The sequence below is a fragment of the Catharus ustulatus genome, chromosome 15 (genome assembly GCF_009819885.2).
Source record: "Catharus ustulatus isolate bCatUst1 chromosome 15, bCatUst1.pri.v2, whole genome shotgun sequence".
NCBI lineage: Eukaryota > Metazoa > Chordata > Aves > Passeriformes > Turdidae > Catharus > Catharus ustulatus.
Genome location: NC_046235.1, coordinates 19,180,126 through 19,194,214, shown reverse-complemented (window position 1 = coordinate 19,194,214; position 14,089 = coordinate 19,180,126). Strand labels below are relative to the sequence as shown.

The 14,089-nt window shown below is 48.7% G+C and overlaps 1 protein-coding gene across 2 annotated transcripts in view; it reads right to left on the bottom strand.

Annotated features, from left to right (window-relative positions):
* STK32A (serine/threonine kinase 32A) overlaps nucleotides 1-14,089 on the bottom strand; it is a 24,687-nt gene extending 10,598 nt beyond the window's left edge. For both annotated transcript variants that reach the window (XM_033073033.1, XM_033073034.1), the window contains exons 1-8: nucleotides 14,005-14,089; nucleotides 11,562-11,720; nucleotides 8,168-8,223; nucleotides 7,056-7,207; nucleotides 5,969-6,142; nucleotides 3,492-3,529; nucleotides 1,571-1,660; nucleotides 964-1,061 (exon numbers count right to left, since the gene is read on the bottom strand). In XM_033073033.1, the coding sequence (XP_032928924.1) occupies nucleotides 964-1,061; nucleotides 1,571-1,660; nucleotides 3,492-3,529; nucleotides 5,969-6,142; nucleotides 7,056-7,207; nucleotides 8,168-8,223; nucleotides 11,562-11,613 (660 nt within the window). In that variant the 5' untranslated portion in view covers nucleotides 11,614-11,720; nucleotides 14,005-14,089. The remainder of the gene's footprint in view (nucleotides 1-963; nucleotides 1,062-1,570; nucleotides 1,661-3,491; nucleotides 3,530-5,968; nucleotides 6,143-7,055; nucleotides 7,208-8,167; nucleotides 8,224-11,561; nucleotides 11,721-14,004) is intronic.

Here is a 14,089-nt window from a genome sequence, read left to right as displayed (position 1 = left end):
GCCAGGTGCAGTGAGCACACTGCACACTGACATGTGCCAGCTTCGATTCCCCCTGCAGCCACCCAGGTGCCACCATCTCACCAGGGCTGTGCCATCAGGTATCAGCACAAACCAGCATTTCTGCTCCTGCCTTCAGAAACAGTGCCATTGAGTCAAAAAACAACATGATGCACAGTCCTGACATTAATTTTGCATTATGGGTGGAAAACTCAAATATTGCATTAAGATGTTTACAGAGGGTGCATGGCTTCAGTTACCCAACAGGTCAGACAGCCACATCTCCTCAGTGTCTGATAAATTGATCCCTCACAACAGAGACACACAAATTCAAATGAAAAAATCTGTTCATCAAAATGTCTCATGCAAAGACTGATGACAGTGGTTTTAAAAACCTCTAGTGTATGCATAAAAAAACCTTGTGTTGCATACTCATACTGAAAGAAGCTTCCAATCCTCACAAAGTCTTAAGCATTCTTCTTTAAATTACATTATTTTGTTTAGAATAATGTAATTTTAAAAATTTTCCACATTTTTTACCCAACATAGTCAAAGCACTGATGTATTTGTCTATCTGCAAGGCTCCCAACCTTGCCCAAGTCAGCAGCAGAGCCCTGGTGGCACAGGCAGGGGTTGAGCTTTTCCAACTGCTCAGTCTTGTTACAACAGCAACAAGGTTTTTTTTCAAGTTTTCATTTTCCTTGCAGGACAGAAGCTCCAAATAAAGGATACTGCAGCCCAAACTTCAGGAGCTGTTGGTTGTTTGCCTTGCCCCATTTTTACCAACCCAGCCACAGCAGGGAACTGCCACAGCATTCTGTTCTGCACTGCAGCAGCTTCCCAGAGCTCTCAGCCATGACCACAAGGTGAAGGTGTGGTCTCTGCTTCCTCTGCTGTAATAAGCCCTAAAGGCTCGAGTTGAGCTTGGCTCTAAAGCATTAACCCTGCCAAGTTTCCAACACGTACCCGGGTCCTGAGCAGCTCGTAGGCAGTGACTCCCAGCGACCACCAGTCCACGGCAAAGGAGTAGCTGGTGGGTTTTGTGGAGCTAAACATCTCAGGTGCTGTGAAATAGAGGAGGAAAATAAATTGCCTAGCTGCAATCCCAAGTGGAAATGAGCAGCACAGAACACCAGAGCCATCCCCTGCCTGTGCTGCCAGGCTCCCAGCACCCCCACAGTCCTCTCCACATGAAACTCTGTGTCTCTGCCCCCAGAGTCCAAAAAGAACAAATTCCTTTTGCTGACACAGGAATTGCCTGCCATTCACAGTAAATGTGTTCCAGAATTCACTCAATGCAGGCACAAGGTGGCCTAAGCATCCCTTCATCTCCACCAAGAGTGGCACACGCGCGGTCCCCAGCTGCTCTGGCATTTCTGGGAGGGACTCCTGTCCCCACCCTGCATCCCCTCTCCAGGGGCTCCCCACTTCAAACCGTGCATGTTTTGATGTGGCTCAGGAAGAACAGACTCCCAACTCTAATTAAAAATGTCTTCACCTGTGTCCCAGCACAGCAGTCCCCCCACGCCCACAAAATGGTGATTGAAGAACAGGAACTGCTGTTGGTCCTCACCCATGTAGGGCTTTGTGCCAGCTATGGTGGTGACAGGGCTGTCCCTTGTCAGTGTCGTGGCAATATTGAAATCGGTGATGTGCACGTGTCCTGGAAGACAGAGCATAACGTGTAACAGGGCTGGCTCTAATTTTACACAAGAAATATCTCTGAATCAGAAACATAAAGTAAAACACTCCATGGAAAGGAGTTTCCAGGTAAAATATCTGGTGGGGGAACTGATAGAAAATCTGCAGGTTGCTTGTCTCTTGTTTCAAATATCCCCTCATTTTCCCTCTAGGGAACCAGAAAATGTAAGAGTTCTCAAAAAAGTAATTTAGTGATGATTGTTTTGAGTCTTCCTATATTTTAGGGTCAGTCTGGGAAAAAATGAACTCTGTGTGTGTCCAAAGCTTTCTGTATGCCTCGTTAGACAAACCTTTGCTGCCATGGGTGAAGAACACTACAAGTCACAGACAAAAGGACACTGGAGTCAAGGGTATGTCCCCAGAAAAAACACTCTGAAACCTCTGCAAGAGAGAGTTAAAAAATCACAGTGAGCAGAGAATAGACTCAAAACTCATCCCGAATTGCAGTGTCATTATAGAAATTAGTGGCTTGTGTCTTCCTGGGCTGAATGCAGCTGCAGAGATGGTCAGAGCCTCTTCCCCCTTTTTTCCTCTCTTCAGGGAGTGCTGACCTACATTCCCATGGCCACGGTGATCCCAGCTCCTCTGAGGAAGCTGTGTCACCCCAGTCTGAGACATCCCAGGTCTGGGACAGTGGTGATGGGTCACCAAAGCATCCAGGAGCGAGGACTGACCAAGAGCAGCCCCGCAGGAGATGGAGCCCAGCAATGCCAGGTGCCCCAGGGGGACAGGGCTCTCCTCCTGCCATCGTCTGTGCCTGGGGCAAGAGCCAAGAAGGACCGAGCAGGGCAGGACAGGGGCTCCAGCAACTGCAGGCAAACCACTCTGCAGCCAGCTCCTAAATAAATGATCAACCAGTGCTCTGAAATTAGAGGTCATATGCAAAGGGATGGAGCCTGGGCTCGGTGCTGCCAGGCAACCCTGGTCACACACACCCGGCCTCAGAGCCAGGCAGGGCCTCCCTTGGGAGCTGCAGCATCTCTGCCACAGCCTCTGGGGTATCACAAGTGCAGGTATAGAATACCTCCTCCCTGCACTGACCTTTTCTCTTCAAGCACCTTGCACTAGCTAATGAACATTTCTCACTACAAGCCAGTTACTTGAATTTTTAAAAAAATATGAGCTAACAAGATGTTTCTCTAATGAGTTACAAACTAATAAATACCAGACAACTCCTCACTGCGAGATCTTTGCCAGGAAAAAAAAAAATGTGACTAAAGAGCCATGGAAGAATATAGTCAAGAGTTTTGCCTAAGAAAGACTACAGACAAACTGATAGCAACATTTATACCATACCCAGCCCCAAATCCTCATCAGAGCTCCTCCCCATGCCAAATGCTCAAGGAAAAAGAAAATATGTGAACAAGGCTTATCTATTGCACCATAATTAATTCTGTTTGTGCATAAACCCTGCAGTGACACAAGCAATGCCCTTCAAATTATGCATTTTGAGTAAGTTTTAAAAAAGAACCAAGAAAATGTTAAAATCAGGTGTGCTGGGCTCCTGACCCCAAGCTACACCAAACATGTGTTCCCTGTCAGTGCCCTGTAGGGACACCATCAGGTCAGTCAGCCAAAGGAGGAGCTGGTTAAAACACCAAGGCAACCCCAGAAACACCCCAGGGTGCCCACAAGGCATTCACTGCTGCTCAAAGAGCAGGAGACAGCCAGGGGCACAGAGGGATGGGGTGATCTGCTCTCAGTCAGGCACAGAGCACAGCGAACGATGGCACCAGCCTGTGCCTCTGGTCTCCCACTGCTTTTATCCACATGCAGGACTACGAGACACTCACCGTGCTCATCCAGTAAAATGTTGTCAGGCTTGATATCTCTGAGAAAAAAAGCAGAGAAGGAGAGAGAGCCATTAGCTGGGAGAAGTGTCAGGACACAGGGCTGCTGGCACCCCAGGAAAGGCCAGGCTCTGGGCACCCTCAGAGCCCCGGGGTCTCAGCTCCAATGCTGGTTTGATTTGGGCCAAGAGGAGGACTGAGCAAACAGTGGGTTGGATCAGCAGCCGTGGGTACACTGTGCAGGCTGCAGGAGGGGCTGAGCAGCACTCAGGGAAATCCACCCACAATTTACAGTCTTTTTGTCATTTTCCTCCTGTACTTTTCAATCTGTTTCAATACCATGTTGAGAAGGGTTCCTCATTTACTCAGTTAAATTATTTTAACATCTTTGTTCTAGATACAAATGGGTTTCCCACATGTTTTATTCCCGACTAAAAGAGCCCACAAAACAATACTCATAGCAACGCTGTAGGGAAACACTGACTGAAGGGAGAAAATGTACACCTGATACTCTGATAGAGCCACCTGAGTGACTTTACAAGCCATTACCTGGCTTTAATGAGCTCATTACACCGGTCCCCATTGAGCACCTGCCCAGCTGATCCCCCAGAGAGAAGGTCCCAGCCAGGAGTGCAGTGACCCTGCGCCAGCTGGAGCTCCCACCCAGGCCCACGAGTTCCAAGTAAAGAAATGAGCAAGCTTAGGATTTTATCTTTAAAAATTCAATCCTTATGATACAGTTTGATTTTTCCAAGTCACCTGGAATCAAAACCCCACAATATATCTAATTATCATCTAATAGCTTACAGTTCTCTGGCATCTTGTCACCCCAACAACTTCCAGTGGGTGACAAACACTGGTTACCTTCCTGCTGCCATCCCATCACACAGGTGAGTACAGGGACAGGCATCATTAGCAAAGCACAGGGCAGTGTCAGCTAAGCAGCTGATTTTCCCCCTAAGCACAATAGAACGGTGTCCTTTTTTAAATTATTATTTTTTAATTTCTAGTGTGGCTGTTTCTGATCTCCCTCAGTCTGGCATACAGCCTCTGGAATTACACCAGCACAGTAAGATCATTCTCAGAATGCAAACAATGACCAGAGATAATTCTGGTTATAATTTCCTAACCTACAAGATATTACTATTTCCCAGTCTGTTACATCTAGGTGGGAAATAATTACAGCCTGAGTCTGCTGTCTCTGCACAGCTTTGTTCAGCCAAACAAAGCCATTGCTTCTGTCTCCTGATGTTCCCAATTACAGCTGTTGCAGTATAATTGACTCCGTTGAATCACTTTATCAATCAAATACTATCCCACTGGGTTACAGTGTTAATTAAACAACTTGCATTACAGTGTTAATTAAATAACTCGCAAATTTTACAGCCTGCCATACATGTTTTGTTGTACTTGATTTCCCTTAAACACATGCAGCTGTGTGAAAAGCACACTGCAGCCTCACCTGCAGTTCTGGGACCCCTACTCACACTGGGGAAAGATCCCTGTATGTAAAGCACAAAAGCAGCAGCACGGAAGAGAGACCCTGAGCAGGTGGGGGCTGTCCCCAGGGCCTGGCCCTGACTGCAGAGCTGCCTGGGGCTCTTGTGGCTGCAGGGACAGCCACGGTCACTCTGCCCCCACACCTTGGCCATGGCAGTGGGCACTGTGGACAGAACAGGCATTCACCCTCACCAGCCTGTGCTGTCCCCACTAACAACCAGGACCACTGCAATTTTATGCTTTCCATGCTTGATTCTTATACTGCTCATCTGGAGGGATATTTCTGATGAAGTGACCTTCTCCCTGCAATTACTGACCCTCACATTTCCCCCCCGTTCACCCTCCCTGACAGCAGCTAACTGGGCTAAACTCTGGGGCCCCTGGGCTTTGTGCTGCCCGTGGCTCCAGCAGAGGAGCCGTGTGTCCATCCATCCACAGCCAAACCCTGCTCCCCAGCCACGGGAAGCCTCTGCCTCCTCTGCTGTTCTGCAGGTCTTCAAAGGTATGGGAAGAGCTCATGCATTTTTTCACTGGCTATGAGAAATTGTGGTAGCCAAGAAGAAACTCTCAGCAAGGGATTTACCTCATACAGGAAAAAGCTGTGCTGTCCTTGTATTTTGGTGCAATACAGAGATGGGGCAAAGGGAGACACCTTCAAGCATGAACACAGGAGTTCTGAGTGCTGACACCCCCTCCCTGGACCAGGATGAATGTGAATGAGCTACAGCTAATTCAAACCCATCAGAGACAAATTTTTGCAGGATCAATGGACAATCAAATATGCCATGTCACAGCTACCCCAGAGGGACAAATCAGATGGTCTCTGCTGTATATAAGATATTTTCTTGGGGAGGCCTTGTGTTTCACATAAAATCAAACACACGTGGCACAAGATGCTGTTTACCACTTCAGCTTCCATTTGTCATTTCACATCTAGGAGGAACAAGCCTGCCCACAGCACAGCCTGTGGCCTGGCTGACCTGTGGATGATGTGCCTGCTCTGCAAGTAGTCAAGGGCCAGCACCAGCTCACAGATGAAGAGTTTCACCGTTCCCTCTCGGAACCGCACGTTTTGTTGGAGATGGTAGCGCAGGTCCCCTCCGAGCAGCAGGTCGACCACCATGAACATATCCTCCTCATCCTGGAACGAGTACCTGAAACAGCACACACACGGCTCCAGGACAGAGCCACTGACAAACGACAGCTAATAAAGGAACATGTGGCACCTCTGGGAATACTCATAATTTCTTGGAATTTTTCACTTGGGAAATTACAATTTTGCGACCTTTCCATGCTCCATTTCCCACCATTGTCATGCTTGTGACGACAATAATTTAGTCTCAGATCCACAACAGAGTCAGAGCAGATTGCATGAACAACTCAGGATGGGCATTCTGCTTCTCCAAGCACCAATGGGAAGTGACCCCAGAAGCAGCACAGAGGAGCCCTGGACCAGCCCCCTGCCCTGAGGTCCCTCTGTCAGGCAGTCTGTCTGTGACCCCCTGTGCTCAACACCACAGGGGTGCAGCTGGTCTCTGCTGGTCCTCAATAAGTGATTTCATTTGATGGACTGTGTCTCTCTGAGAGGGGCTGACAACCAGCCACGAGCCCTTTCCTCATGGATTTTTCCTTATCAAAACACGGATTGCTTGATGTGATGACCAGCACCACAAGCCAGACCACTGCTCCACACAAAGCTTGTAGTTTGTGTGTCAGGCAGAGTGCAGGCACGCCACAGGACTGCTGAAGGCATCCTGGAGCCAGGGATGGCATGGCAAGAACAGCAGCAGGGACATTTGGGTGTTTGCTCTGCACAGATCCCTACACGTACACACACTGGTCAGCTCTCAGATCCTGAGTGAGCTCTGCCTGGAACTTTATGTCCAAGTAGGAAAGACAAGTTTGGAGACACGATATGGGAGGTGTAGCTGCACCTCTACCATTCATTCCCCAGTAAGAACAACTCTAAATGGCAACAGGAGCAAAACACCAAGAGTTCACTGGTCTCAAAGGTGCCTGTAATTGAGTGCTCTGACTCAACCAGTGAGCCAAGGAGCCACCTCTTACCATAAATTAACCAAAAACGGGTGTTCCAGGCCCTGCATAATCTGCAGCTCCTTGAAAACATTTCTCACTTCATTACGCTCCACACACTTCTGTTTGTTCATGTATTTCATGGCGTACATCTTCTTGGTGTCAGTCTTCTGCACCACACACACCTACGAGAGCAATCAGGACAAATCAGAGGCGATTTGTCAGCAAATTTGGGCAGAATCAGTGACATGAGTGTTTTCCAGCAGCTTTGGCAGTGCCCACAGTACCAGGGCACAACTCCATCCCCCAAAGCTGCAACACTGGGCACTGCCTGGGAATTTCTTGGGAATTTCATCCAACGAAAAATTTTTGGGGGAAGATGAGATGAAGGAATTTATCATCACGACATGGGAGGCAGGGAATCACAGAGAAGTCAACATTTTATTTAATGTCATTCACTAACCACCCCTCCCACAGAACTACAGAGCCCCCTCCACCACAGAACTACAGGTCAGACACAGACCAGCACCTGATCCTCACCTTCCTGAGAAGTGTCACTCAGTTCAGTTAATCTGGGGCTTTGTTTAAGGGGTACTGGGCTTTGAATTTTAACTTTTCTTATATGTCACCAAATCTAGAAAGAAACATGACTTCAAGGAAAGCCTCAGAGCCTGTGAGAGTGCAGCACAAAACAGGTTTTCTTTACACAATAGTTCAGGAGTTTGGGGTGAACCAGATGCTTAATAACAAACACTGTTCCTCACAGAGAAAGAGTGAACATATTAAATGTGCTAGAAAACCTGCCAGGATTTCATGTTGATTGTGGTTCTTAATTAAAAATGTATCATGGTGTTCAGTGTTGATTTGCTGAGAAATGTTAGAAAATGCTTATTCAGAAACCTAATTAAATTCAGATAATTTGAGTGATCAGTTTTTCATTTAAATCTCATGCAAAATGATTTGTGGCTAGAGAATGGATAAGGAATTGGGCTCTGATTCCTTTCTGATTACCAGGAATTGAAGCTCAGTGCACTGATAGTGCATGGGCTTTGGCTCTGTACTCCCATGTGAGCCTCCAACTCATCCATTTCCACCCAGTTACATCTCCAGCTGCCCACTCGGTGGTCAGTTCCCAAAACACTCACTTTTCCAAAGCTCCCCTTCCCAATAGCTCGCAAAATCTCAAAATGGTCGAAGGTAACTGCAAGAAAGAGCAACATTTCAATATTAAATGACTGAGCAAACGTTTGACAATATTATGTTATTTCTACTTTTTCTCCCTATGAGCTGAGAAAAATGAGAGGTACCCCAGAAATATTCTGCTCCTTTTGAAGATTTGGGTGTTGTTTAAACTTGGTGTGTTTAACAGGGTTTTTTTCTCTGTGGCTCAGCTGCAAAGGCAAGCTCCTTAGGTCAGCCTCTGTCAATGGCAGATCAGGCAGGAAATCACCAAGTGAATGCTCTCATTCTGCCCTCCTGCACTGTCTGTGGAGATATTGGCATCACCTTGCTCCTGCTGAGACCAAATGCAAAGCTGAGTCCATCAAACCCTTATATCCCGTGAGGATATTGCCATTACCCTTGCACAGTCTGACCACAGCAAAGCTGACGTGACCAGTTACAGCACTTAGGAGGAACTCAAGCTTTTAGGCACAGATGCCCCTTCTGAAACTTGGAACAGCTGTAAATATCAAAGTAAATAGAAGTTGCTGATGACTGAGTTTAAATGGATCTGTTTACCCGTGAGACTGTCTGGGAGAAGGGTGGTGGATACCTGCAGAATAAAAGGGGAGAGTGAAGATGCTTATCACCTGCAAGGGGAGATGGGAGTGGTGCCTGCATGGGGGAGAGGAGAGCTGCAGAAGTCCTGTGCCACAACCCACAGCCACAACCTGTGGGGAGAGAGGGATCTCAGGTCCCTGGCACTGAGTCCCTGCATAGAAGAAAAGGCCAAAGATTTTGCCCTTCAGGGAGAAAACTCACATGTTCTGCCAGCTCAGACAAGCTGGGTCTAAGAGATGCAAAGAAAGATAATACAATTGCCATAAATAAGCGACTGGTATAAAATCACAAAACACTATTTTGTAAGCAGGGGTCAGATTTCTAAACCAAGGCTTAAGTAATAATGTTTAGATTAAAAAAATACAGACCCTAACCAGCCACAAAAAACATCCTTAGCAAAGACCAGTCAACACTGCCGAAGTCCCCGGGCTCATCTGCCAAGCAAAGTCAACTTTGAGGGCTCAGGTTCCCCACCCCTGGGCTCACCACAGTACAGCCAGCACAGCACCACACGGTCTGTTACAACTCATCTTCCTTTTCTCGCTGTTATTTCCCCAGTTTTCATTATATTCCCTCCCTCCATCTCTCTTCCTCTGCTCTGCAGCTTCAGGAAAACGCTGGCACACATCTGGGAACGGCCATGGCAGAGTCTCCATGCTGGGGACAGGCTGTGACACAGACCCAGGAGAGGAGCAGGGACACGCCTGATGCTCCGCCTGGTCCAAGGTGGTTTAACCAGAAAACTTGCTGGTGGGCTGGAGAGGCAAAGGCCAGGGACTGATGTGTGTCCTTCCCAACCCACCACTGTCCTCTACTACCCACTTCTGCTTCATCTTGCAGCAAACTTGGCCAGCTGGGGGAAACATCTGGCTGCCATCCCCCAGGACACTTCCCACACCCTTCTGCCCAGGAGCAGCACAAACAAAATCTGGCTTCTTGTATGGTCTCATCTTGACTACAGTGGGAATCAGACAGATCACCTTGTAGCCTTGAATCGTCTGTCTGGTTATTATATTTTCTTTCCATTTCACTTGCTTATTATCCACAACTGTCTGCTCAGAGGAAATGCTGCGAGAAAAATAATCCTGTCATCCTGCTTCATCTGAAGGTAAACAGAGCCCTTCAAGGAGTTCAAACAGAAATCGTGGTGCTACTGAAAACAGTGAAATTATAGCAACAGCAACTTGGAAAAATATGCAAGAATCAGGACTGGCACTGAAGCACCTACACAACTCATGCTGCTCCCCCAACCTCACAGTCCCAAAGGAAAATTCTCCCTGGGGCACAGCTGCAGAGATGGGACCGGTGCCCACCATCCACAGCTCCTGCCATGGAGCAGTGTGCTGTTTCTTAATGAACCCAGAAGCTCTTAATTAATTACAATTTTAATTGAAATCAGAATGAGAACAAGATTGTGCTATCTAAGGTGATATAGCCTCTGGTTTCCAAGATAATGGAAAATTCCCTAGGGGATATCACTGTTTCAGCTGGGTTTCTCTCCCCTCAGTATATTAAAACATGACTAATTAGAGAAAATAAGTGCTACCACTTTTTAAATTTGTGCAGGGCCATGGAAACAGAGCTGCACTGGTCTGCAGGCTCTGTCAGCACGCAGGGGTGGCCCTGAGCCCACTGAAACCTGACAAAGTGACAGTGACATGGTCAGGACAGGACTCTCCTGGCATTGTGTTTCTCAGTCGTAGAAGCTGGTGCTGTATGAACACTGTGCCCAGAGAGAGACCCAGCAGAGAGCAGCCACTGCCAGGAAAATCCCACAGGCAGGGCACATCACCCTGAGGAAGGTGGTCAGGAACAGAACTGCTCATTATCCCAAGCAAGCCTAAGTGGTTGTTTACGAGAGATGCTGATACTGAGCACTTAGATGCACCAGGAATAAAATCTTCAGGAAAACTTCACAGCACAGATTTCTTCTGCACTACAGAAATGGAAAAAAACATGAAAAACAAAGAAAAACTGCAAGCAGTTGCCTTAATAATTTGGAAACTGAAGCTGGTTTAGCTGAGCAGCTGCAGACTGGCAGCAGCACCACATGGCACATTGGAACAGTGGCTGATGGGGTACCCAGCTCCTCATATATTTTACGTTTATTACTATGTATTTGTATTTATCTACATGTGCATATTGTTGTTGTACCTAGGTGAAAGCCCATATGGCAGTCAGCAAGCTGACTCATGCAACAGCAAATATATTTATGGAGCAATCTTTAAATGACTGTCTCTGTAATCTTGGCAGCACAAGGACCCCGGTCTCCAAAGCTGCTCCCAGCAGTATTTTTCCAACTCCTTTTCCAGCCAGCCCTGTGCCTGCCCAGCTGGGCAGCCACCAGGAACACCCACAAGAACATCCATTGCTCCAGCACCTTCCCACCATGCTCCCTAAAGTCCTCCCAACACTGGGGCCTCCAGAACAGACCTCTCCAGCCTCCAGAGCAAAAGGATTTTGTCCCTGCCCTCGAGGTGCCCGCCCGTGTCCCAGGGACTCCTCAACACCAAACCTCTGCTGACAATCTTGCTTTCAGAGCTGCTGGGAGAGGAGGCAGAAGGACCCCAAGAGCAGAGTGCAGGTTGGTTGGGACCAGGGGCACACTGCTGCTGCTACTGCCGACCTGCACACACCTCTGCTGCCCTGGGATGCCCAGGAGTTTGCAGCCCCAGCATGGGCACTGGCTGGCACCCTCACAGTCAGACTGCACTGAGAACTCTGCAGTCCCAGACAACAACCAGGAAAAGTTCTTACCATCCTCACTCTCATCAAAGGGTGGTGACTTGCTGGAGGTGTTTGCCCCCATGGTGTGCTCAGCCCAGGCTCAGCTCTCCACTGCTCTGGGTTGTGCTCTGGTGCAGCGCTGCTGTGGGTCAGTCCTGCCAGACCTTGGCCATGTCCTGCTGACGCATCCTGCAGAAGGCAGGAAGCAAAAGTTCATCATCACTCAGGACGAAGAAACATTTACAGCTTGCCAATGTCTCACTGGAGGCTCGCTGCTCTAAGGACAAGACTGACAGACAGGGAAAAGCGCGTTGTAATGGAGCTCACAGAGAAACCAGTAACACCTCGACCTGCTAACCCAGGTCAGGACTGCTGCCACCACAGCAACAGCAGAAACAGAGCAGCAGACTCGAAGATCCAAGGAACTGGCTCATGTTTGCTGTATCACTCAGCATGTATTTTGTAGCTTCAGGGGTGACTAACTGTAATGAGGCCAATATCTAAAATAAATGGACATACTGGCTTGGCTAGATAAAACCAAAAGGCACTTTTGACTACTGAGGTCATGTGCAAGGGTAAAAGCTATGGAAAAAGGAATTCAAAGTGTCAACCTTTTGATTTAAGCAGTTAAACAAGTCTTTAATTTTGGGGAAAAAGTCATACCATTCTGGTATTTCTAAGGAAAATATTCCATGTAAAATCAAGGTACAGTTTCCACTCAGGTTCTTCAGAATTTTTTTTTTAATATGAACTATGAACAAAACAGCAAACTTGATTTCTGGCTTGGTGCTGGCTTTCCCCTCCCAGGTCTGTTCATTAGCAGAGAGCACAGGAATTTTCCAGTATCTCCTGACATGTATGGGAATCCTGAAATGTAAAACTCCACAGAGGTCACTGACACTTGAGAGACCCTGAACCCTCTCTATAAGGTACAGCAGCCACTATATTTTTTAAGCATTCACATGCAATGCACCTTTATGTCCTTGTTTTTGACACTGATACCTCTGTGACATACAACTTTATTCCTTGTTGGAAGTACAAAGCCCTTAATGAACAAAATGAGGCAGTAACAGTGCAGCAAGATCTGGACTGGGTCCAGCCCAGAGCATTCTCCAGGGCATCCATATGTTCACTGAACATTTTCTCTTTAGAAATGCCCTACTAACTAACTTCACTTCTTTACTTTAAATTAACAAAGTTATGGTAATGGAGCAGGAAAGGGAGGAATCCTAAGAAAGATGCTGGAGAAAAGAGAGTTACTGGGAACTGGGTCTGTCATGGGATACTAGGAGTTACCCCACCAGCACACACAGCTCCTTCTCTGCAGCTAACCAAAACAAAATCTTAATTTCCCATCTCAGAACCGAAAAAAGATTCAGCAATAAAACAAATGAAGCAGCAAATGTTTACGATTCCCATCACTGCTTCTGAAAGGAACAGGTCGAGCCTCCAGTCTCAAAGCCACAGCAGCAGTAACTCTTTTTGAGCCCCAAAACTTATTCTTCAGAGTAAAAACAGACCATCAGATGCAACAGCCATAAACCAGGTTCCCATATCTCAGGTTCCCAAGGAAACTTCCTTGCACAGCAGTTCGGAGCCAAGTTCGTTTTAGTAAATATGTCAATACATACAAGCTCCGAGGAAGGAGGGCAGATACCCCTTGAAGTTAAGCCAGCCTGGGTAATAATTACAAGGATTTGAATCTTTACAAAGTGTAGCTGGGGTATGGAAATGATAAATCTTTTACTGTTTCACAAAATTATTAAAATCATTACTTTCCCTCGGGCCAAATTTACTAGTGCTTCCACGCTAGCCCCCTGCTCGGCCGGAGCCCGCTCCCCCGGCGGCAGCAGCCCCGCTCCGCCCGCAGCGCTGCCGGGGCTCACGGGCACAGCGGGCATTTCTGCGGCGTGAGGGCAGCGCCGGGGCAAGCCCAGCCCGAGCCACGGCCGAGCACGCCTTAGTCCCGAGAGAGGAACGCAAACCCCGAACAAAGCCGAGGAGCGGAGCCAGCGGCGGGGTCCGCGCTGGCACGGCGAGCAGGGTGCGCTCGGAGCGGACGGGACCGCCCGAGCGGCTGCGGGCTCGGCCGAGCGAGGGGCAGCGCTCACACCTACAGACACCCCTGCGGACACTGCCGGAACCCGGGAAGGGGACGGCTGCCTCCAAGGGCTCACGGACAACTTCCCTCCCCACCTCCGCACTACCCGAGCGCTGCTCCGCCGAGGAGCTGGGACCGGCGGTGACACAGCCCGGGGGGACATCACCCTGAGCGCTGGTCCCAGAGGAACGAACGATGACCCTGAACCCCCCCAGCCACCACGGCGCTCGGGAAGGACGAGGGGAGGCCCCTGAGTCTCCCCATCAGTGCACCAGGCACTGTGTGCTCTGCTCCGGCTCTCGCCGCAGCCACGGCCCCGGCAGCGCGACCCCCGCCCGCCCCGAGCCGGGGACACAACCGGGAGGCGCCTACCTGGGCAGCGGAGCGCAGGGACCGGGCGCCAGGCTGCGGGAGGAGCGCAGGGACCGGAGCAGCCCCGCCCGCGGGGTCCCGGCCG